This window comes from Talpa europaea (genome assembly GCF_964194135.1).
Source record: "Talpa europaea genome assembly, chromosome: 12".
Lineage (NCBI taxonomy): Eukaryota > Metazoa > Chordata > Mammalia > Eulipotyphla > Talpidae > Talpa > Talpa europaea.
In genome coordinates this window covers 14,979,102-15,004,882 of record NC_140079.1, presented here as the reverse complement: position 1 = coordinate 15,004,882, position 25,781 = coordinate 14,979,102, and the positions used below count along the sequence as shown (strand labels likewise).

General features: G+C 36.4%; 1 protein-coding gene across 1 annotated transcript in view; it reads left to right on the top strand.

Moving 5' to 3' along the window:
• Positions 1-324: 324 nt before the first annotated feature.
• The window catches only part of ZW10 (zw10 kinetochore protein), a gene marked incomplete at both ends in the record, with an annotated part of 29,859 nt that continues 4,402 nt past the window's right edge, over positions 325-25,781 (top strand). The window contains 12 exons of the mRNA XM_084248964.1: positions 325-429; positions 5,192-5,326; positions 6,399-6,500; positions 6,690-6,767; positions 6,919-7,078; positions 8,600-8,752; positions 9,168-9,359; positions 15,215-15,378; positions 16,474-16,656; positions 20,322-20,560; positions 22,488-22,559; positions 24,884-25,053. Coding sequence (XP_084105090.1) covers positions 325-429; positions 5,192-5,326; positions 6,399-6,500; positions 6,690-6,767; positions 6,919-7,078; positions 8,600-8,752; positions 9,168-9,359; positions 15,215-15,378; positions 16,474-16,656; positions 20,322-20,560; positions 22,488-22,559; positions 24,884-25,053 — 1,753 coding nt within the window. The remainder of the gene's footprint in view (positions 430-5,191; positions 5,327-6,398; positions 6,501-6,689; positions 6,768-6,918; positions 7,079-8,599; positions 8,753-9,167; positions 9,360-15,214; positions 15,379-16,473; positions 16,657-20,321; positions 20,561-22,487; positions 22,560-24,883; positions 25,054-25,781) is intronic.

The window sequence follows — 25,781 nt, the reverse complement described above, 5'->3', positions numbered from 1 at the left end:
GGTTATTAAATAACAACTTCTCATTCCTTCCAGTAAAAAAACGGGCGGGAAAAGACAAGCCATTTCAAAAGAAAAAAAAAAAAAATCAACAGAGGAAAACGCGTCCCACATAGTTTGCCACCTACCGGACACCGTAGAAATTGTACGCCAAGATCATCGCTCTGTCTGCTGGGAATTGTAGTTCAGCCCGCGTTTTCGCGGCTGTGATCTGGGACCCGCGAGACTCCATTTCCCGGCAGGCCAGGCGCCAAGGCCGCCGGCGGGAGTGAAGCTGCCGCGCTGGCTTTTAGAGAGCGACTGTCAGCTTTGGTCCCGGTGGTCACGATGGCCTCGTTCGTGACGGAAGTTTTGGCACACTCGGGGAGGCTGGAGAAGGAGGACCTGGGCACCCAGATCAGCCGCCTGACCCGGCAGGTGGAGGAGATCAAGGTGAGGGGGGAGCAGCTGTTGACTGGAGAGCTGAACGGGGTCGGCGTGTGACGGGGGTGGGGGTTGGGGGGCGGGGCTGAAGGCGGAGTGGGTAGAGGTGTCAGTGGGGGGCTGGGGCGAGTAGGGGCGAGTAGGGGCGAGGGGGGGAGCCCGGACGGGGTTCAGGGATTGCGGGGGCGAGGAGACCCGGGACTGTGTGGAGGAAGAGGCAGTGACTTGGGAGTGGTGGGGAGTAGGGTGTGCTTGGAGAGGGTTGCGGTGGGGGAATTAGCAGGACAACCAAGGAGACCAGCCGAGCAGGGGCCGCAGGACTGGAAGCCCCTAAGCTTCTAGGGAGGGAACTTTATGTGAAGGAGGCCAGGAAAATGACTAATTAAAAGAAAGTAAAAATCAAAATCAACAAGCAACTATAAACCAGAGACACACTACGTGGGAAGGGGTGGAGGAGGGAGTAGGGTCATAAAGGGGGGGGGTGGGAATTGTATGGGGAATATAACCAAGATGAAAATGCATACATGTGCAAAAGTGAAAAATGATGTAAAAAAATACGTAAAATAAAATTTAAAAAAAGAAATGAAGACAGGCTCCCTCTCCCATCTGTGTTTCTCTCCTCCGACTCGTCTTTGTGGATTTGTTGATGAATGTTGTTAAAAACAAAGTAAAATAAAACAAATAGCCCTCAAATGGAGGCGCTTGTGCTAAGTCCACTAATATTTAACACCGAACCTAAATGCAGCTTCAACTTCCCCCAGGATGCAGACTTAGCAGGTCAGAAAAGTCAGTATTGACTTTTCTGGTCAGCATCAATGAAGTAACTTTTTTCCATTTCCCAAAGGAAGGTGAGAATCTACCACAAAACCTTTTTCCTTTTGCCATGGATAGGTTACCTAAACCTGAAGGAATCGCCTTATCCCTTATCTTGTCCTCTTTCTGCTTTTAAAAACTGATGTTGTATAGCTTTTTGAAGTTCTTTTCTACTTGCTAGAGGAGATGCTGCCAACTCATGAATGGTTGAGTAAAGCCAGTTAGATTTTTAAAATTAACTCGGTTGGATTTTTGCTATTTAATAGATTTAGTGGCAGCAACTGATCCCAAGTAAATTACTGATGGCATTTGGGAACGAGAAACACAGGCATGATACCAGCGAACCTCTTTTGAGTTCACTGTCTTTCTCTCTGTTTCTGAGGGCCATGGGTAAGTGCTTATTGGTTCTGACCTCTGATATCTGCATTGAGTTACTGATCTAATTGGTTTTTCAATACAGGTCAGGTTAGTTTGAATTAGTAGATAGTTTTACCCTGAGCCAGTTCCTGATTCTCCCCTAATTCACACAACAGTGAATTAGGAAGGCCCTACTAGGAGGCATTCATGATTTAGGATTCACCTTGTTTGATAGATCTGTGCTTCTCTGGCTAGGAGTAAATACAAATGAATATTTAGTCAGAAACCTCTCCTTAAATTGTAAGGATATTGCTGATTATATTGTTGCTAATGTTATATCTAACAAAGATCCTTAGACTCGCTGATCAAAGTTGTTTTTGATAATAGGAAACTCCTTGATTATCAGGTCAAGGGAGGAGGAGTCTGTGCTATGGCCAACACCTACTGCACTTGGCTTAACATTTCTGGCGAAGTTGGAATTCATTTACCTAAGATCACTGAACAAGCCATTTGGCTTAAAGGGTGACTCCTTTTGTGGGCTCTTTCTTATTTGATTTTGGATGGTTGAGGTGTTGGGGACCACGGCTCTGAAGTGTACTCCAAACATTAGGAATCATCCTGCTTATTATAGTCATAAACTGCCTGGTGTGTTGTAGCCTTTTACACTTTAAAGGAGTGTTTGCTAACCACCAAGCAAATGATCTTCCTAACACTAGAACATCAGAAAAGAAGAGAGTGATCAGATGAAAGATTGTAAGCCTGGAGCTGTGACCTGTGAATATCACAGGGGCAGAGCAAAAACATTATGATCTATGGATACCACACAAAAGAACATCAAACAGCAATAACAACAACAACACACAAACTTCAAGTACTTCAAAACAGGTTCTGAGAGGGATGCTTATGCCTTGAAATTTTGATCATATGTCTCACTTGAGCTGAGAGTTTGATCAAAAGGTGGGAATCGTTAAAACAAACAAGGTGCTTGTACTAAGTCGATCAAGACTTAATACCTTTTTTTTTTCATTTTATTTCTACTGATGGGCTATGATGCTAAACTTAATTCCTCTCTCCCCCTTATACTCTACCTGTCTATCTCCAACCCCCACCTCAGACTCTTCATGGTGTTTGTTTATTGTTGTCCACTGGTTCTTTAAAATATTTTACAGTATTGAATTGTCTACTGTGTAAATGCCCAGTATTTATTTTTATTTTTATTAATCTCTTTACCATGCATAGTTCTCTCAGACTTCCTCCTTTTTATTGGAAATGGATGCGTTTTAACTTTTTTATGGCTGAATAGTATTCCATAGTGTGGATATAATTGTATTCTATTATATAGACATACCACATCTTCTTGATCAATTGTCTGTTGATAGGCATTTAGACAGCTTCCATGTCCTAGCTGTTGTAAATAATGCTGCTATGATCATTGCAATAATGTAGCCTTTTGCATCGATGGTGTCATTTCTGTGGATAGATGTGCAAGAGTGGGATTGCTGGTTCATACAGTATTTCCATTTTTAGTTTTTTAAGGTAAATCCAAATTGCTTTCCATAATGGCTGTATAGGGTTCACATTCTGAGACACAGCGTAGTAGGGTTCCTCTTTCTCTGCATCCTCTCCACACTTGTTGGAGATTTTTTTAATATGTGCAGGTGTGAAATAGTATCTCATTGTGGTTTTGACCTTTTAAACCTTTTAATCATTTATAGTTAATCTAAATGTGGTGTCAGCCTGCCCCCCAAAGAATATATTCTTCAATGATCAGTATGGAATTTTCTGGTTGGCACTAAAAAAGTAATTTTCCGTTTCTCAAAGAAAGGTGAGATAATCAGCCACAAGACTTTTTATTCTCCATAGGTAGGTTACCTAAGCCTGAAATAATCACCTCTAATTTTATCTTGCCTTCTATGTCTATAAAAACCTCTCATTTTATACAGCTTTATCACTACTACGGCCTGAGTTCTATCCCCGGCCATGGAGCTAAACCTCATATGGCACAGCAGACCCCTCCTGTCTCTCTTTCCCTTAGCAGTGTATTTTAGTAGACCTGCCTGTTCTGTTCTGCATTCTGTCTCTGTTGAATCCTCTCTATCACACACACACACACCTTTTGCTCCTCTGGCCTGCACCCTAGTTCTTCTATGTATAAATAAGTCTTCTTTAAAAAATCATTTTATACAGATTTTTGAAACCCTCTTCTTACATGGGATGTTGTGAATTAATCACTTAATAAAGCTGGTTAGCTCTTTAAAAGTAACTTAAATTGTTGTTATTTAACAACATAATAGCTTTGGGACTATTATGCCAATTTTCTCCCTAAATTTTTGTTATTAAAACCTATCAATATGTTTATTAAACTCTCCTTCTCAAGCCCTTGAGGGTATGTTAAATGTTACAAAGCCCCTGCTGTCTTAAGATTGATAGAAAACAAAAACCACATAGCCTCAGTTTTTCCTTTGCACTGGTATTGTTACCTTGCCAGTATTTGCCCACATATTTACTGCTTTTATTTAAAATTGTATGTATATACCTGGATTTAAAGAAGCAAGTTTGACTCTGTACTGTAAAGCATGAAGTTGTTGTTTTTAACCAAAAGTGGTTTTTTAGATTTTAAATGTTCTTGTCACAGCTCTCCTTTAAAATGGATTTAGGATTTTTCATTAGCTTTTATATGAAGGAAGGAAGTGTAGCTAATGTAGCATGACACTCAAGGTTCCCAAATGTTCATGTCTTAACTTGCCTTTCCTTTCAATCATTTCCTTTGCCAGCTTGAATCTTAGCCAATTGAGCATTACTGTTTATACTCCAAGAAGACCCACTTTTTTTTTTTTTTAATTTCCAGATTTTGCTTATGTTGCCATTTCTACCTATTTCAAGTTTCATCTCAAATGGAGTGTTTCTGCATGAAAATTTCCCCACTTTCCCCTCAGTTGTGCTACCGGAGAACATCAGATCTGGAGGACATTATGTTTCTGTATTTTATATGCTAGCTGTATTTTGTGTTTTAGTTACTTAAGTATATACTGTCTTTCCTTCCTATGAGGAATTTGTTGGCAAGCATAATTTATTCATGTATCTTCCAGAGCATTGAATAATTCAGTGCTAAGTGTTCAATTATTTGCTTATTAATTTGAATTAAAGGGGATGAATAAAATCATCATTTTAGGGTATTAAGATTAGATCTATGACTTCCTAAGCAAGAAGATAGAAATTCTTTAATTGAATTATATACATTATGGATTTATCTTCTTGCTCTCTAGTACATAGATGATTAAAATTAGTGGCTATAGTCTGAGCTGACATATTTCAGTGTGAGAACTTTTATCTCCCCCTTTCTTTACCAGTATATGTACAACTCTTAGACCCTGTTGGGATGTGGTTTTCATTGCCTTTCTGAACGTTAATGATGTTATGGGATTCTTAAGGGTGGGAGAAATGTATTTTTTAGAAATTCATTGACTTGGCGGGAAAGTGAATGGGTATGGATAACTGGCAAGAATTTTTAACATGGAAGATTCCTTATTGAAGACAAGCTATATATTTTTAAAAGAGTCCTCTGCTCATCTCATTGTAGGTTTTCCATCTTATGTTATAGGGTGAAGTATGCAGTTTGATCAGCAAGAAGTATAGTGAATTCTTGCCTAGCATGCAGAGTGCACAGGACCTGGTTACACAGGTGGATAAACTGTCTGAAGACATTGACCTGCTGAAATCCAGGATAGAGAGAGAGGTAAGAAGAGTCTGTTATATTGGGTAGGTTTGTTGGGGAGGCAGTTTAGCTTCCTGATTCATAAAACAATTCTGTTCTGTAAAACTTCATGACCTCAGTTACCTTATTGGTAAATTTAAGTTGAACTTGATGATTTTAGGATTACTTCTAACTTTAAGGTAGAAATATTTTGTAAGACTGTAGTTTAAACAATTTTTTTTTATGGCAAACTTAAAAAAGCCTATAGTAGTATCATGCATTTGATAGTACTTTACAGTTGTCTTAGTATTTTGTTTCCATGATAAATAGAAACAGATGATGCCTAAAATGGGGTCATTTGACCTTTTCTCTGTTCTCCTACTTTAAAGTGCTTGCATTTCTCAGGTGCTAGCATTTCTCAGTTGCTAGCATACATTAATAACTGCTGTTCTCTGGGAAATTGACTTGGTTTGCTTTTGTCACTCTACTTTATGTCATAAAACCACTTTCCCTGGGCATCCAGAAAATCCTTGACCATGTTGTACTGTGCCACTTCGTGGCATGAGTGCCTACTACATTTCTTTTATGCTGTATTTCTTTACATAAGAAACACTTCATGTTTGCTGAAATACTGTCATTACGTAGAGAAGCCTGTCTGGAAACAGGCTTTATAATTTTAGAAACAATTTTCATATACATTGTCTTATTAAGATTTTTTCCCTATAGCCTCTCTTTAGGAAAAATAGGTCGTTGACAGAGCAAATGTCCAATTTTAGGTGTAGAATGAGTTACTACATAGCAATGGGAGTTCACTTCAGTAATCCAGGTGGATGAACTCTCATGAAAGGTAACTGCTTAACTCAAGAATTGATGGTTACGTGAGGATATTTAAGTTCATGGATAGGGGTATTCCTGCACAGGGTAAAGATTTGGACTAAATAGGCCCCTTAAGTAAGAGCTCTTCCTACTACATTGTGTGATTTTTATTCCAATCCTGGCATTTTTTAAATTTCAATATGAATTATATTAACCCAGTAATGCTTATTGGTGAGCTGTCTTTTACTTCTTAGGCACAGTATAGCTTAAAACTACTTGTTTTTGGTATGTGAATTAGGTCCGCAGAGATCTTCATGTATCAACTGCTGAATTTACAGACTTGAAGCACCAGTTGGAAAGAGACTCAGTAGTCCTAAGTTTGCTTAAACAGCTGCAAGAGGTAACTTCAACTCTACTTTCAATGTTTTGGTGGTGAGAAAGTGTTTTTTTCCCAAATGGTCTCATTATTAAGTGGGTATCCCTTGACTGTATGGTATTTTTTCAGGTTTGAATAAAAAACCAAGCAGACAGACTTGAAATAATAGGATGTGTAGAATAAAATACTTAATAACTATACTTATCTTTTCAGTTTTCTACGGCTATTGAAGAGTATAATTGTGCATTAACAGAGAAGAAGTATGTCTCTGCTGCTCAGCATCTAGAAGAGGTATTAAACACTTTCTTCAAAGCATGAATAATTAATACTATTCTTGTTTGGTAAATTTTGTGTTCCATGTATTCTTTGTTTTTATACAAATATATTCTAATTGCCCTGAGTTCAGATGGAATGTTTAACAGTGATTTCATTCCACCTCCAGGCACAAAAATGTTTGAAGTTAGTAAAATCTAGAAAATGCTTTGATTTAAAAATCTTGAAATCTCTCAGCATGGAGTTCACTATACAGAAACAGAACATACTTTATCACCTTGGAGAAGAGTGGCAGAAACTGATTGTATGGAAGTTCCCACCATCAAAAGGTACTGCTGGCCTGTGGTAGAATTTTTGCTTCATCTGCCTGAACTCATTTGGCTTTTGTATATATGGTAACAATTTTATATTGATAGATGAGAAGGTTTCATTTGTTAATCTCCCGAGTTGACATTGAGTTCTCATGTTAAGTAAAATTTTTGTTAGGATTACCTCATCTGAGTCCCTAAAGTGTCCCTACTTCCCTTACATCTATCTGGTGGGTGGGCCCATGTGGTAGAGGTGGTAGTAATTTCAGACCACACGGTTTCCACTCTTTTGTAGCATGTACCCATTTCTGGTCGCCCAAATTCTGGCACTTTATCCTGCCTAGAAAGCTTATTTTAAAAAGCTGTTCTTAACTCTTTCTCTTGTTGAGGACAGAAAATTGGTGGCCAATGGGACAGTGGTTTGGTTCAATTTTTTTCAGTCCTTGGAGAAAAATGGTGACAAATCATGAGATAGGGGGTGCTTTGCCAGTTGAAGAAATAGGATCCTGATTTTGAATTGTATTACTGGGTTCTCAGCCCCTCTGCCCACCTATGAGTATGAGCCCACCTGATATCCTGTTTACACAAAATATAACCTCTGAGGATGTGTGTAAAGACATGCCATACATGTGGTGTGATTTCTAACACTGAGTTGTAAAGTTTAGTCTATTTGAGGGAAAACGTCCCACCTTTCCCACAACTCCCCCCCCCACCTTTCCCACAACCATTTTGGCCTCCAAATACATTATATATGCATATGTGTACACAACACACACCTGTACGTATTGTAGGTATTTGAAGGAAATAATAAAGAAAATTTTAGTTTTTACTTCCAATTAGATTATAAAAAAGAGAAGATAATGGGTGTATTAATTAATTATTTATTTTTTGAAGATTCATTTATTTATGTACACAAGAGCCGGGTTATAGGCTGGAGATACAGGGGTGAGAGGATTCACCAGAGACAGAGTGGGGAGCAGAACAGGCAGACTGACTGAAATACACTGCTGAGGGGAGCAGCGGGCGAGACAGGAGAGGTCTGCTGTGCCATGTGGGTTGCTCCCTGGCCGGCTGGGGATCGAACTCATGCTGCTGAGGCTGTAGATTGCTTCACAGGGCGGTGCTTAATCCCTTGTGCCACCAATGAGGCCCAGTATGTTAATTCTTTGATATAACATACCCTTCCTGATAAACTTGATTGGCAAGTTTCTCTTTAATTGGTGAGGAAGCCTTAAGTGCAACTGGGATCTCAATTTTCTCTCCTTCCCTTTCTTCAGTTGTTCAGTTCATATTTAATAAACATTATTTTAGGCATTATCTTGCTTTTGTACTTTATTTGATTCTTTGAAGATAAGGAAAAAAGCCTTTCCATTTTAAAGTGATGCCAAGGGACATGTATGTAATAATTAGTATTTAGGCTCACTGGAAGTATATTGTAATAAAGCCACATATTTAGGAATCTCAATAGGGACTGGGCTATGAAGAATAGAAGTTAGAACACCTTGTGTTGCTGAGAGCTGATATTTTTCCCCTTTTGCTTAGATACCAACAACTTGGAATCTTGCCTACAAACAGAACTTCATTTATGTACGGAGCAATCTCAAAAAGAAGAGAAGACTCCTGTGCCTCCAATTAGTTCTGTTCTTTTGGCATTTTCTATTCTTGGGGAGCTACATACCAAGCTTAAATCATTTGGTAAGGCCTACTACTTGTTTCATTTACATAAAGTCTCAGAAGGTCCAGTGTTTAATCCAGAAGCAATTATAAAATATTCTCTGGATGCTGTCAGTGATGGATCATAGGTTTTGACATCATGTCTCATCAAATGGAATTGTGATAAGTATAACCCTTTTTATTATGGTCTTGAATTATTTTCTCTCCTTTTAAACTGGCTGCTGCTATTTTATTTGATTTTTTGAATTATTTAAATAAAAATTTGCAGACAAGGTCTGTGCAACTTTGGTGGGAAAGCATAGCATATAATGGGTGATGTGCAATGTCATGGTATATCTGTTTTTGTTGTTAGGGTGAGAGATCTTTTTCCCTTTTTTGATACGCTTTTAAGTTTCTTGTGTTGGATTTTGATGAGTGTTTTTGTGATTTTTTTCAGGTCAAATGCTGCTGAAGTATATCCTTAGGCCTCTGACCTCTTGCCCATCCCTTTATGCTGTGATAGAAACTCAGCCCAACATCATTACCATTCATTTTGAATCTGTGATGACTGACTTAGAACATCCACCACCATCTGAAGTTTTTTCAAAGATAAGACTGGTACTGGAAGTGCTACAGAAGCAACTTCTAGGTATGTATCCTCAAGGCAGTGCTTTTATATTTTGGAAAAGTCCGTGTTTTTTTATTTTAAAGTAAATCTTATTTTACGGGTGGTAAAAACCCCCACAGTGTGAGTGAGGGGACTGTGATACACCATAGTAGCACCATAGTTGCCTTTCTGTTTCTTGCTCTATTTTGCTTCCCTTTCTGTTATATGTTAACAGGTACGGTCATTAGTGGGTACCCCAGGTTCAGGATTTGTAATATTCACTCACATTCCAGGATCCCCATCTCTTGCTCGACTTCAAGTCACATCACATTTTGAGACTTTTACACACTTCAATGGGAAAATCCCCATTAACCTGATGCAAGCAAACTAGGATTAACATAGGAAAGAATTACACTCCAACTCAGACTTTTGGTTAGATGTTTGTGTAGTCACACTTAAAATTACCAGTTTCTCTTTTTCCATTTTACTTGAATCTTTTTTTTTATTGGTTGTCATGCTATTAAAAATAAAGTTTTTTCTGTCTATCATCTATATGTGTATCTATCTTTCTTTTTTTGGTCTATTTGACTTACCTTCCTTTTTCTTTTCTTTATTAAGTAGTCAAATCAAACATTCTTGCTGTGAGAAAATGAGAAAGTAATGCTGCTTTTATTTGTATGTATCCCTGGTAGGTGTGTAGTTCTCTTGACATAAATAATTTATATGTAAAGCAAAAATTTTTCTAGTTTTGACAGCAGAGGAGAAAACAATCTTAAGACTTGCATAAGCTGCAAAAGTCCAAGGTAGTTTTTTTCCCCTTCACTTGGGGAAATAATACACTTCTATTTTCACTAGATAGAAGTAAAATTATAAACAAAGTTTCCCAAGATTGGAAGGTCCCAGAAAAGTTTTTCAATTCACATGTCTTTGATGCTTGAATCTTCTCTGTAGCACTCCTATTAATTGATCATATAACCAATATTAGTATCTTTAGTGAGAGGAACTTCCTTTTGAGGCAGTCTATACTACCTCTGGGCAATTCTGAGTACTTTGGAATTTTTGTATGTCTCCTATATATATATTACATAATAGTACCCAAATGCCCATTTTTTTTTAATATTTATTTATTATTATTATTATTATTATTATTATTTTTATTTATACAAGCACTGGGTACAGTCAGAAGCGCGGGAGGGTGAGAGAATTCACCAGAGCCAGAGCGGGGAACAGAGCAGGCAGAAGGACCGAAGTACACTGCTGAGGGGAGCAGGGGGCAGCAGGAGAGGTGGGGGCGGCAGGAGAGGTCTGCGCGCCATGTGGGACCCTCACTGGTGGCCGGGGAGCAGCCGGGGATCGAACCGGCGCTGCAGAGGCTGCAGGCAGCTTTGCAACCCAGCGCTCAACTGCTGCGCCACCAGGGAGGCTCCCAAATGCCCATTTTTAAATGAACTCTTTAGGGTAATTATTTTAAAAACTTGTTCAAAATAGATTCCCCTGGAATGTCTGCTTTATTGATGCTATTTCTACCGTATGGAGTATATAGAACAGATCTAATTCCTGTTACATCTGATAGACTTGATTCTCTACAGTAGCTATTACTTTTCCCCATACATTTTAACATCAGTGTAACCATACTTGGGTTTTTCTTCTATGGCATAATTTTAAGTTCCCCTCATCTTCATTGTTCTTCTGTAAACATATTACAGAACAAATCTTTCCAGGCATAGTCTGAACTGATTCAGAGTAATACGGAACTTGCATGTTCCTCATTCTCAGTTTCATGCTTATTTTAATGTTGTCAAAGGCTGTTGTCCCCAGTTAAGTCAATGAGTTTAATGTTAATGAAAATCCTTTGTCATACTTATCACAAATTGCTGCTTTCCCATCTTGAACTTGATTTTTTGGAGCTAAAAATCTTTGTTAAATTTTAATTAAGAAAATTTTGCAATGTGTTTACTATCCTTTCTATTTCATGTTGCATGCATATCTGTTTTCTTCTAGTATAATCTAAGTCATTGATGATGCTGTTATCTGAGAGAAGGCTGAAGTTCAGGGTATTTTGGGAAATTCGGGTAGAAACCTTTTTCTGGTTTGACATTCCTCCATTTAAATTAATACTTGATCAACACGTTTTATTTGTAATAAAAAAGATACTATTAGTACCTTGGCTATTCCGAGCAGAACTCAGTTGTTTTTGCTAGGTGCTCTGCTTATCTCTAGTATGCATTTTAGACCATGACAAGGTCTAAATAACTGCTTTTGTTACAGCTATTTCCTTTCCTTTTGATCCAGAGATTATCTTCTTTAGCAGTGAAGAAGACAGCCAAACAACAATTTAGGAATTCTGTGTTCTCTTTGATGTATATTTATTGTCATATATTTCTTTCAGTAGATGCATGAACAGTGATAATTTATAGTGTTTGCTTATATATAGATATACATCCTGAATCACTTTAGCAACTATATTCATGGTACATTTTATAGATTCTGTTTCAGAAAAACACAAATATGTATCATACCATGAATGTCTTTATTAAAGTTCCAATAAACTTTAAAGTTTAAACTTTAAACTTTAAAGTTCCAATGCACTTTTTGCTTAATACAGCATTGGAACACTGTTATGATAAACATGAATTTTCTATGTCAAGCTGAAATTCTTTTTTGTCAATATAATCCTATTCTTCTTACTAATGACATTCACTTTGTTTTCCAAATTTATTTCATGGAAGGAAAAGTGAGGTTCTTTAATTTTGCTGCATTTAAACCTTAGTTAATTTCTTAATTTTCAAAATATATATACTTACATATCATATAATATATGTAAAATTTATTTCTAGCACAGTTTGGAGGGAAAAGGGTAAAAAGAAAATTTTAAAACTTTTTTTCAAGTCATTAGGTTTTTTAAAAAAATTTCATTTCATTGAGGTGGTATTGTTTTACATGTGATTCAGAGGTATAGTATCACACCTCTTGGAATGTATGTTGCAGCCACTCCCACCACCAAGGTACCCATAGTCCTCTGCCATAGTCCATTGTGCCCCCTCCACACATTGCTCTCCACCATCCTTCAACCCCTCTTGTAGCCTTAGTTTGACTCATAGATTTTTGGGGTTTGTTATTGGTTTAGTTTTGACTGACCCTTTGTTTTGTTTCTCTTTATTCCACATATAAGTGCAGCTATCTGGTATTTGTCTTTTTCCTTCCGACTTATTTTTCTCATTCTTATCCCCTCCAGTTCTATCCATTATCACAAATGGCAAGAAAGAATTCATCTTTTTTTTTTTTTATTGCTGAGTAGTAGTCCATTGTGTATATGTATCACATCTTAATTCATTCATCTGTCCTTGGGCACTTGGGTTGTTTCCATAACTTGGCTATGTCTAATCATACAATTCTTAAGAGATTAAAAAATACTGCATTGCAAATTCAAATTTTTAGACTGTGTACTGACATTATTTCTTTGAAAATTTAGATGTGCTTTTATACAGAATGTACTCAGTGTCTTTTCTAAAGCTAAAGAAAAGTATTGGTGATTTTTTTAGAAGTTGAAGCAATTGACATTTGATAGTATGAGAAATATTGGTACACTATAGCTAATATCCGATAGTGACTTAATTAAGGCTTGTTCACATTTAAAAAATGGTTTCCTCATTATTTTCTAAGTTTCTGTAACGAATGATTGCTCTTACCATCTGTCGATACATAAAAATGATGTGTGTGTGTACATGTGCATGTGAGCACAAGAATCCAAGTCATTCTGTAGCTGGCCAAAGTTACAAGCTCAGATCCTGTTGAAATCACATTTTTTGATTGGGATTTGTCATTTCAGATGACTAGTTTTCCCAAATCCTTTTTGAGAGAGCTTGACAAATTCCAAATACACTTGCTGAAAATGTCTCTTCATATTGTTCCCTTTATTATCCTTAAAAAAAGAAAAAATTCCCTGCTAACAGGCAGGTTTTTGTTTTGCTGTTTTAGCACATTACAGCTGCCATTCATTGTGAAATATGTGGCAGATTTTCTTCCAGCCCCTTTTCCCTCTACTATTCCAGGGCTCCAGCTGGCTTCTGCATCTTCATTTGATTCTTTTAAATTTAAAAATTTGTCATAACTTTTTTAACCTAGAAAAATAATTATATAATCAAATAAGCATTTCAATTTAACTACTTTTGCAGCTTATATAGATATCTGTTATTTGTGCAATACACAGCTTACGATGGTACATTAGTGCATAGGGGAAAAAATCATGTAGGTGAATCTGTTTACACCAAATGGATCAGTGATGTTTGTGTGAAACTCTAGAAATGATGTACATGCCTGACATGAGCACTACCATATAGCATACCTTACATGGCACAATGATTAAAATTAAATATAATCTTACCCAAAAAGTAAACTTGTGTTTTACAGAAATATTTCACACTTGTTTATTTAAATTTATTAGAAAATATGTACCAAAGTCCCAAGAACCCTTCATCCAGTTTTCCCCACTGTTAACATGTGTAACTATAGAACAATATGAAAGCCAGAAAATTGCCTTTGGTATAATTCACAGAGTTCAAATTTCACTAGGTTTGCCCGCTGTCATTTGTGTGTGTGATAGTTCCAGGCACTTTTGTCACATGTATAGAGCATGTAACCGTCAACATAATCAAGATACAGAACTATTGTATCACTGCAAGACTCACTTGTGCCTACCCTTTATAACCACACTTCCTTGGTTTCAGTTTAAATTTAAGTTAGTTATAAATTTAGAAAATGTATTCCTTTATCACATTTAGCCACATTGCAAGTTCTCAGTAGCAAAATGTGGCTTGTGGTTACTCTATTGGACAGTGCAATCCTAGACTAAAACATTGTAAGGAATCTCAAGGTTCAAGTCTATGAGATAATATGATTACTCTAAGATTCTTAACCCCTAAGTTCTTCTTTGGTGAATTAGAAACAGGTTCAAAATAGCTAATCTCTTTTATAGTAACTTTTTCATACTTATTATTTAATTAATAGTTTATTCTAAATATAACTCCCTCAAAATGTGTTATAAAAACACATACTAGAAGATATACTATAGAATAAATATTTAAGAATTCTGTTTGGTAGGCTAGATATTACTCTGTAATGTAAGGTGTTTATTGATATTTTACTTAGAATACTCAGATATTATGCAGAGATGAAAAAGTATGTTTATTCAATATTAATGAACTGAGATTTTATTGTAACCTAGTTTCAGGTTGGTATGCAGAACTTCTGAATGCTTGTCATAGAAGAGGATCAGTAGATAGCAGTAGATTATTTTAATGTAGTTGGTGTAATATCTTTTTTTTTTTTTTTAATAGAGGCATGCTTTATTTATTTGTTTGCTGGTTTTTTTTTTTTATTTGTTTGTTTGTTTGGTTTATACATGCACTGGGTACAGTCAGAAGCGCGGGAGGGTGAGAGAATTCACCAGAGCCAGAGCGGGGAGCAGAGCAGGCAGAAGGACCGAAGTACACTGCTGAGGGGAGCAGCGGGCGGCAGGAGAGGTCTGCGCACCATGTGGGACCCTCCTCCGGTGGCCGGGGAGCAGCCAGGGATCGAACCTGCGCCGCAGAGGCCGCGGGCAGCCTCGCAACCCAGCGCTCAACCGCTGCGCCACCGGGGAGGCCCCTGGTGTAATATCTTATTGTTACAGAGTACAGGCAGTAATACAATGCAGTCAGCTCTTTTGAGCAGTGAAAATAAAATAATAATTGTATGTCTTGTTTTACCCCATGCAGTCAGTTGAGGTAGCTGTAGAATGATCTGTGTTGTTTTCCTTATCATCTTAAAAATTAAAGAATTCTAGACAACTAGGGAACTTAAGAATATATCCATAACATGAATGGTTTCTTGTTTAAAATTTTTTCTTTTGAATTCAGATTTACCTCTTAATAATGACCTAGAAAATGAAAAAACACCTAAGATCACTTTGGCTGAGATGCTTGGTGACATGATCTGGGAGGACTTGTCTGAGTGCCTCATTAAAAACTGTTTGGTTTATTCTATCCCAACAAATAGCAGCAAGTTACAGCAGTATGAAGAGGTAAGAACAGAAATATCACAGGTTTTAAGAGACTATAAGTTCCTCTTGGTATCTTTTGATTTTCCTTGGAAATCCTTTGTTCTTTTGCTACATCTTTAAGAAAATTCTTAATAAGAGTAGCTTTTGTTTGGAGATGTATACTTTCTTATTAAATGTATTTTCTTTACTAAGATACTTTAAAAAGCAATTGTGGTACTTGTATCAGATATAGTAGCTACTATGTCACACTTATTTTGCTGCTTTTTTGTGTTTAACACTGAAATAAACATTTATGTTAAAAATCTTTCCACCCCAGTCAGTGAAGCCAGAAATTTCTGTTGAAGATATTCTTCTTAATGAATTTAGGACTGATAAAGCATATATTTTTATTTTTTTTTAATTTTTTTAATAATAAATTTTATTTTTATATTCCCCATACAATTGCAACCCCTCCATTTTGACCCCAATCCCTCCCCTCCCACCACCCACCCCCCCTAAAAGTGTCTCTGGTTCATAGATTTTTGTTGATTTTGATTTTCACTTTCTTATAGTTATTCATTTTCCTGGTCCCTTATTTAAGTTTTCTAGATTCCTGCTATGAGTGAGACCATCCGGTATTTTTCTTTTTCTTTCTGGCTTATTTCGCTGAGCATGATCCCTTCCAGCGCCATCCATGTTGCTGCAAATAAAGCATATATTTTTATATGCAGTAATTATGGATTTTTTTTAACGATTTTTTTTTAAATATAGAAGAACTGGGGTACAGGCCAGAGGTGTGGGAGGGTGAGAGGGTTCACCAGAGACAAAGCGGGGGGCAAAACAGGCTGTTGGACCGAAATATACTGCTGAGGGGAACAGTGGGCGAGATAGGAGAGGTCTGCCATGCCATGCGGGTATCTCACTGGCTGGCCGGGAATTGAACCCATGCTGCAGAGGCTGTGGACAGCTGCACAGCTCTGTGCTTAACCTGCTGTGCCACCGGAGAGGCCCAATTATGCCTGTTCTTAAACTTAAATGACCAGTTGATCCTTTTTTCTTTTCTGTACATTGGATTTGAAATTTTAATGTTGAAATGGAATGTGTGCACATAATTTTTTCCTTATATTTTTTCCTCAGATCATACAGTCCACTGAAGAATTTGAAAGTGCCCTAAAGGAGATGAAATTTTTAAAAGGAGATACTACTGATTTGCTAAAATATGCCCGAAACGTCAATTGTCATTTTGCTAACAAGAAGTGTCAGGATGTGATTGTGACAGCTAGAAACCTAATGACCTCTGAAATTCACAATACTGTGAAGGTATCAGGTTATAGTATTACATTGTATTTAGGAACTAGCACATTTTTGAGATGTTTGTGGTAGAGTAGAAGAGACCATGACAGTTGTTGAAACCATGGAGGCAAGTTACTAATCTCTTAAATAGCAGTTGTTTCATCTTTGTTTATTTTTATTAAATTTTATTAATGTACTGTTGGTTTACATATTTTTTTAGCATTTTGTGAGTGTAACATCTCTCCTCTACCATCTTTAAAGTGATTTTAATAGCTGTCTCCTTAATTGGGTGTTAAAGAGTTCCAAATAAGACATTACACTTGAAAGCATTGTATAAATTGAAAAAAATCCTACATTTAAATAATGGATTACTGTTGTTGAAATTGGTATGTCATCCTGTAGATTTTTCTCAACTTTGTAACTTGAGTTTTTAATGAACAGTCTTGTTACAGGTATAATTGGACTTTTTTTTTATCCTATTTTTTTTTATCCTATTGTGAAAATGTTGACTCCATCTTAGACTAATAGTGGGACTAATTTTGAAGCTATCATAAAAGGATGTGATCTATATAGGGTATACAAAGTTACCTGCTAAATCAACACACTAATTTGCACTGAGCACAATTTACTCTTAATATAGTTAACCGGATACATTTTTTATTTTCTGTATCTTACATATATTAAATAATATGTTGCAAGTGTCAGATTAATTAGATTTACTTAGATTAAAGAAAGGCAAAGACTAAGGTAATCCTTAATAGAAAATGCCTCAGCCATTTTTCTGCTATTACTGAAGTGTCTAGGCTCTTCCTCTCTCTTTCCCTTCTTTTGACATCGCTCATTTTCCTATTTGTGTTCATTTCAGCAAGCTATTTAATTAGCCATTTGAACTGCATGGATATTAACACACTTGAAGGTAATTTTGGATTGTGGAGACAGCTGAAATCTATTTCAGTACCTAGAACTGTGCTGTTGTTGTTTTTTCCTTGTCTTTTCATTTTAACATGATATCACTTGGTTATGTCACTCTTGTGCACAAAATCCAGTGGCTTCCCTTCACATTTAGAGATGGTGGCATCCAAAGCCTTATATGTAATTGTCCCCATTGCCTCTGTGACTCCGTCTTCTATTATATTTGTCTTTAGTCCCTCTGCTCCAGGTATCCTGCCCTTATTGCTGTTCTCTGAATTTGCTAGGCCCACTTGGTTGCAGAGCCTTTTAACCTCTTGTTCCCTCTGCTTGAAACATTTCTTAACCACATACACTCACTTGACTTACTCTTTTTCCTGATGACTCTTTTAAAAATTGTGATCTCTTAGGTCCTGTTCCATTTCCTTGGTGTATTTTTCTAATTATCTCATCAACCAACACTCTGTCCGAATTAGTTATCATTTCTCCCTTTCTAGAAAATAAGCTCCATGAGGGCAGGTTTTGGAGTTTCAGTGACTGTTTTGTTTACCATTATATCTCCAGCACCAAGACAGTGTCTGTTGTATACTGTGTGCTTAGTGCTCAGTAAATATTTGCTAAACAAATTAATAAATAAATATCTCACTCAAATTTATCATAACTCCTTGATGTAAATAGGATTATTACTGGATTGCTCTATTCTGGGTTAAGTCTTTTAACTGTCGGACCCCACTTTATTCTTTTGTAATGTGATGGAATTGGACTGGCTAAACATAGCTTTTCCTACTTAGCTAGTTCTCACATTCTGTAAAATTGCCCAGGTACTCAAATCCTAATGATGTAGTCTCCTCTAGGTTGTTTTTTTTTCAGTAGTGGTGCACTGACACTTGGGGCCATGTAATTCTTTGCTGTGGGGACTTCCTGTACCATGTTTGGTAGCATTCCTCACTTCTACCCAGTAGATTCCAGTAGCATTTCTCCCAGTTAAGGTAACTAAAAGGTCTCCAGACATTGCTAAATCTCTCTTGGAGGACAACATTGTCTCTGCTTGAGAACCACTGCTCTAGATTCTAGTATGGTTCTTTCCTTGGAATACAGACCCTGGAATTAGATCTTCTAAACTGCTCAACTTTGGGGAAAAAACTCCTCTCTTTTTTTAAAAAAATCATTATCAGCTTATTTGTCTTTCATGATCTTCATCTAAATTATCACTAAAACAATATCTTTACCCACAATTTTTCCAAAATGATCTAAAGTTTTGTTTTGTTGTTACACTTTAACCTTATACAACCTTGTAGGTACTGTATCAGATCTTGCATTCTTCCATCTTAGCTTCCTTCGCCCTCATTACAGCCATTTTTGGAGTCCTGTATATTTGGGTCCATTATTTATAAGATAAACATTAGCATTTTTCTAATCATTTCTATGTTTTTTCATCTGCATTTCATCTTAATCATATATTCAGCTGTCATATTCTTGACATTAAAATTCTCATTTATATTCCATAATACTGCTATGAAGTAGATATATTATAACATTTTGCAGATTAGGAATGTGGGTCTGATTACTTATTAGGCTTGAAACTTTTTCCTTTTTTAAATTAAATTAAATTAATTTATATATATATTTTACATCATTGTTCATTTTTAAACAATGTTTGCTTTTTTCCCCCTCAGGTATAGTCCCCATTAGAATTTCATCCACCAATTCACCAGTGCACCATCACCACAGTCCCCTGTGCTCCTTCCTCCCTCCTTCTGCCTCTCCCTCCCCCTGAAACTTTTTCTATTAGAAATTTTTTGTACAGGTGCAGTATGTGTAAAGCAGTTATTCTTATAGGGAGTGTAGGCAACCTGCTGCTTACACCTGTTATAACTCTCTGAGGCTCCTGAAAGCAACTTTGAGAAGCAGAGTTTGAAATGTCATCATTATAGTACAGTTTCTCCCTTTTAAAGTGAAAAAAATTGATGTCTAGATTTTGTTAAAATTTGGGTCAAAAATACTGATGTTTCTAGACTTGTAGCTTAGTGTTCTTTCATCTATCATTGACCAAATTGGGAAATTTTCATTCTGCATAAACCTTTTTTGGTTTGAATTTGAAGTTTTTGCTGAGGAAGGATGTGCTAGCCTGAATGCATTAATTTCTCTGACTAAGCCAGCTTATGTTCTTGGTAGAAAATAATTTGTTTAAAGACAGTGGAACACAAAATTATACTAGCCTGAAAAAAATGATCTTGGAATCATTTACTTGGGCCAATTTCACAGCTTTGTTAATTTCCAGTAAGATTAAAAATGCTTGACAGAATTACACACTAAGGGGATTACTGGCCTCCCTGGTGGCGCAAGGTGTAAAGCACTGCACTTTGAAGCAATCCGAAGCCTCTGCAGCACCAGTTTGATCCCCAGCCTGCCAGGGAGAAACCACATGGCATAGCAGACCTCTCCTGTTTTGCCCGCTGCTCCCCTCAGCAGTGTACTTCAGTCAGTCTGCCTGTTCTGTTCCCCACTCTGTCTCTGGTGAATCCTCTCACCCTTCACGTCTCTGGCCTGTGCCCCTGCTCTTATATGCATAAGTAAATAAATCTTTAAAAAAGGGGGGGGGGATTATTTTTAATATGCTCTCACCCAAGATTGAACCATCTTTAGAACACTAACATGTTTAATCTTTTAATTACTCTGTAGAGGTACAGTTTTTCATACAAGTAGTTAGTATCTTATTCCTCACTACATTTTTGTATTTGAATTACTCTGATGACAATGTCTTTTTTGTTTTTGTATCCTAGATTACTCCTGATTGTAAGATAACTGTACCAGACTTACCCAGTCCTGATGAAGATAACAAGCTAGAAGTACAGAAAGTGTCCACAACTCAGTATAACAAAGTTATGAATTTAGAACCTGAAAATACATTGGACCAACATTCCTTTTCTTTGCCAACATGCCGCATCAGTGAATCTGTAAAGAAGTTAATGGAACTTGCTTATCAGACTTTACTAGAGGCAACAACCAGCAGTGATCAGTGGTATGAATTCTAACTCATCTGAAAATGCACTAACTTGACTAAATGCATATCTAAAGTAGATATTAGGAAAATTAGCTGCAATGCTTTGGGTCTTACCCCATTAGTTCATTTGTTTTTCCTAGAAAAACAGAACAACGATATTTACAGTGACATTCATTTTACAAGGAATAAGAAATAGAAGCATGTGTGTGGGTGGACAAAGTTTTTAATCACTTTTTAATGAAAAGTTCTTTAATTCTTTTGTTTACTCTTGACTTGAATGGAGCAAGAATAATATCTGGAAAGTGATTAATGCTCACATGTTTATTATTATTGGTGGAGGTGGTAATAGTTATACTGTGCTCTGGCCTCATCTAGCCCTTTAGCTTAACTTTGATTTTACCTGGCTTTAGCTAATTTATATTTTAAACATTTATTTTCCAAGCAATAATAATTTTGCTGGGTAGCCAAAGGCAGGAGAAAAGAATGCAGTATACCAAAGATTTCATCCTTTCAAAGTGATTTCTCCTAATCTACATTGTAGTTGAAGTACCTTATATTCTTCCACATGTTGTACAGCTCTCTCTTTGTTTAATAAACACCCTCCCTAGTCCTGTTCTAAAGTAAGTAGAAAGTGGCAGGTTTATCCCAACTTGTTTGTCAAACAGATTTATAAAAATTTCTTTAGTTTGAATCTAAGTGTAGCAGATTTTTACATCTCATCTTCATAGGAGAAGAAAATTCAGTTAGGACTGCTTAATCAGTTACATCTTCAGATGGGCTTTCAGAGTTACAGTTTTTATCTCCACATGCAAACAGATCACTTTATTTTATTTAGCTCTGGGAAGAACATGTTTACCAGGATACTTCCATGACTTTAATGAATTATTATTTCACAAGCTCATCTAATTTTAAATCTAAGTTGGAAAAAAGTACATGTGCAAGGAAGTATGTACTTCTTTGGCAAAATAAATACTGGAGAGACTATTTCTTTCCATGGCATTCACCTGAATTATACCAGATCAGAGATTAGGAATGCAAGGCCATATTTCCTTCCTAAAATTTTTGAGAACACAAAACATCAAGCAATATTTTTGAGTACTGAATGTATATGAACAGATTTTCCACTAAAAGAAATAGTTTTTAAGAGAACACACATAAACATAACAATGTAGTACAACAAACCCACTTCCACATTCTTAAAGCTTGAACAGCAACATATGCAGCAAAAATAAAATAATTAAGTATCATAATAACCAAGTAATAATAGTGTTTGGGAGTATAGGGATGCCCTGACCTAATTTTCTAAATATTTGTGAAATTGCTTGTGACTTGTTCAAGGTACACAGTTTAAGGTATTCTTATGTAGAAGTAAGCTACATAAACCTTATATTTGCCTTAGTGCATTTTTAATAATAATCTTTAGGCATTCTAAGGCCAGACTTAAAGGGCAAAATATGAGGTTAGAATCTATCCTAGAAATGTTGATTCATCTTGCATTGGGGTAAGGAGTAAAGGTGAAAGCTGAAAGTCAGGCTAATTCTAAAAGAACCAAGTGAATGCCTTTATTGATACTGTGCCCTTTGCAGAATGCGTCAGTGAGTAGGTGACATTTGCTTGAGGCTTAGCTCCATTTGTTACTGAGGGGATACTCTGGGTACTGGCCCAACCCAAATTGGTAAATGGAAAAGAGGCTTTGGGGTTGAATGCTGCTATTCTTTAAATTATTAATGGATTTAGGTTTTAAGGACTACAGTCTAGTTAGTAAATACTGTTTGGAATATATTTCCATTTAGATTAATACTATTTGCAGCAGTGACCAAAGCACATGTATTCCCTCCATCTATAGTTTTAGCCAATGGCTCTTACTTATGGTGCATTTAATTGTTTTTTGTTCTTATTTCTAATATATCCTTGTGTATTTCTATTTGAACTTTTTTTCTCCTAGCGCTGTTCAACTTTTCTACTCTGTGAGGAATATCTTCCATTTGTTCCATGATGTCGTACCAACGTATCACAAGTGAGTGTGACTTTGTCTGATTACTGTGTAATACTGTATGTCTAAATGTTGGCAGGTCAGATTAAAAGTGGTAATTTTATATTTCACCAAAGATCTTTTGGTTACTACAATTCACAATAAAATGCATTAAACCATTTTAAAATACATGTTTAAAGGACATTGGTCATTTACTAACACATTAATAAGGACATTATAAAGTTGCAATATAGTAGGGGAGCAAAAATTTAAAAACTTAAAAGAATGCCTGTTCTTGATCCTAGGTATTTTCAGAGCTGCCTTACTTAAACATAGTACATTTTCCCTTGGCATTCACATTCTTGCAGACCTAATACCACGTGGTGGTTCTTTAACTGTTGAGTGTGATCAGCCTTTCTTTCTAGCTATATTTACCTATGTCTTAGACTTTAAGTTTTCCTTTTTTGATATTAAATGAAAAATTACTTATAACTGTGAGGCTCCAGGAATTTTCTCTGTAATCCAAATTAAGTGTTTTGGATGCGTTTTATAAATGTTTTTAATAGTAAGCAATAGTCAATATAGCTATTCCATAGCCAATGACTCTAGTTTCCAAGGGAATAAAATAGTAAAAATTAACTATTTTTTAGCTCAGATTTTTCAACAGTTGAGATGTTTTTAAATAAGTCATCTATTGTTTTGTTATAAAGAGAACTTATTGTCAACTTTTTTTATATTCTCTTTGCTGTGGTTTAAAGTTCTTATTTCTCTTTCTGCTTAGTCACTGTGAAAGAAAATAGCATCTGTGGATCAGTTAACAGCCTTAAAGATTCAGAGCGATACTAGATGTAGAAACATTTTCATACTGCTGTAGAGTTAGAGTTGCCTCTTTCTCCTTTGTCTAACCTTACAACTTTGTGCTGGACCTTCCCCGCCATGGTTTATAAATTTGAGTACGTACCACAATCACATGGAAGCCCTGTTAAAAATCAGATTGCTGGATTTTGTGTGCTGGATTTTTCTGATTCAGTAGGTCTGGGATAAGGCCTAGATTTTAAACAAATTTTCAGATGGTGCTAATGTTGCTTGTTAGGGGACTACACTTTGAGAACTACTGTCCTAGAATATGGTTCTCAGCACTTTGAAATCAGTTAACAAATGTTTAGGAATATGTACATATATTTATCTAAGTCCTGCCCCTATAGATTTTGAATTTGATGTCTGATGTAAGAGCTAGGCATTTGTGGTTTTTTGTTTTTTTTTTTTTTTTAAGTCTCATAAATGCTTCTGATGTGCAGAAAAGAATGAGGATAACTATCTTGGATTATTAAATTCCTTCCCTGTATATTCTAGCCTGAAGTATTAATTGAATGACAGCTATGGATTTATAGCAGAAATAAAAGAAAAATTTTCATCCCAATTCCCATTGTGTCCAAGCTGGGTAGAATGACTAATAAGTGCGGAAGAATTAGAGAAGTGATTTTTCAATCCTGGATGAAAATTAAAATCACCTGGAAATATTTTAAAACATAAATGTCCTGGGCCTCCCCGGTGGCGCAGCATTTGAGCGCTGGGTTGCGAAGCTCCCCGCGGCCTCTGCGGCGCCGGTTCGATCCCCGGCTGCTCCCCGGCCAACGGAGGAGGGTCCCACATGGCGCGCACACCTCTCCTGCTGCCCGCTGCTCCCCTCAGCAGTGTACTTCGGTCCTTCTGCCTGCTCTGCTCCCCGCTCTGGCTCTGGTGAATTCTCTCACCTTCCCGCGCTTCTGACTGTACCCAGTGCTTGTATAAACAAACAAACAAATAAATAAACAAACAAATAAATAAAAATACATGCCTCTTAAAAAAAAAAAAACATAAATGTCCTGACTTTACTCAGAGATTGTGATTTAATTTGTTATGGGTTAAATGTAAATATTTGTATGTCATAAAATCTCCCAAGTGACTAATCTATAGCTAGCTTTGAAAATTAGTGAATTAGAAATTAGGTTAAGGGCTTTGTTATATAAATGAAATAGAAATTTGGAGAAAAGGGAAATAAATCTGTTTCTATAGACTTTATCAGTGCTAAATTTGAAGGAATTATGTAGAGCTCTGCTAGGTTTCTAGTACAAAGAGTTGAGACAGGCAAACATCTTGATTCCCTTACTCTGTGGTTAATCACTGTGATAGCTTCTAAGGATCAGGTCATGTTCAAGCAAAGCAACCTTCTTGACTGGGAGTCGGGGTAGTAAGGGTGCTTCTTGTTATGTATAGCATTTATACAGTAGAGAGTTATTGAAGCCAACAAATACATCTAAAGAGTAGTAACTTTTTATTAACTCTGAATTTAATAACAGGTGATTTCTTTCTGTTTCTACTCCATGTAGGGAGAACCTTCAAAAATTGCCCCAGTTGGCTGCCATTCACCACAACAACTGCATGTATATTGCTCATCACTTGCTGACCCTGGGACATCAGTTCAGATTACGACTTGCCCCCATTCTTTGTGATGGCACAACTACTTTTGTGGATCTTGTTCCTAGCTTCAGGAGACTTGGTAACTAATAAACTAATACCTTAAATTTAGGAAAGCATATTGATTATGCAGCTTCTCAACCTCTTGTATCTTTGTAATTTATGAATGAGGTTGTTAGAAATTAGATGGTAGTTCAGGCAAGTTGGAGGGAATTTAATTTGCAAATATGCCCAGTTACTTACTTGAGTACAATCTTTGTGGAAGCATTACTTTTGATGATATTGTACAGAAGAGTTCTAAAATGGGTGGCTGGTATGCAGTGAATTCACCAAATTAACTATGTCAGTAGAATCACCCATAATAAAATTCGTATTGTGACAGATATGTTAGCAGTGCTGCTTCCTTTGCAAAACCTCAAGACAACTTTCCCCTCTTCTACCTCCCTTCACTTTACTTGGAATTATTAAAAGTCAAAAGAAGTGAAATATGAGCTAAATCATTATGTTTACTATAATGATAGCCTAAGAAAAGCAGAGAATATTATTTACTTAGCTTTTCAATTCCTGACTTTTTCTTTAAGTGATAGATATTCTAAAAAAATAATCTTGTGTATATAAGTAATTTTTCTTATCTGACTGGACAAATTTTTGAGAAAGACTTACTCTCTCAGGTGAATTTGGGACTGACTAATGTGTTGGAAGGGATTGTTTCCAGTAACCTTAGGGCAGCTTTATGATATTATCTAATAGTTGCTTTCAAATAAAACAGGTATATGGTTCATGCTTGTTTTTCTTCTTCCACCCTGGTTT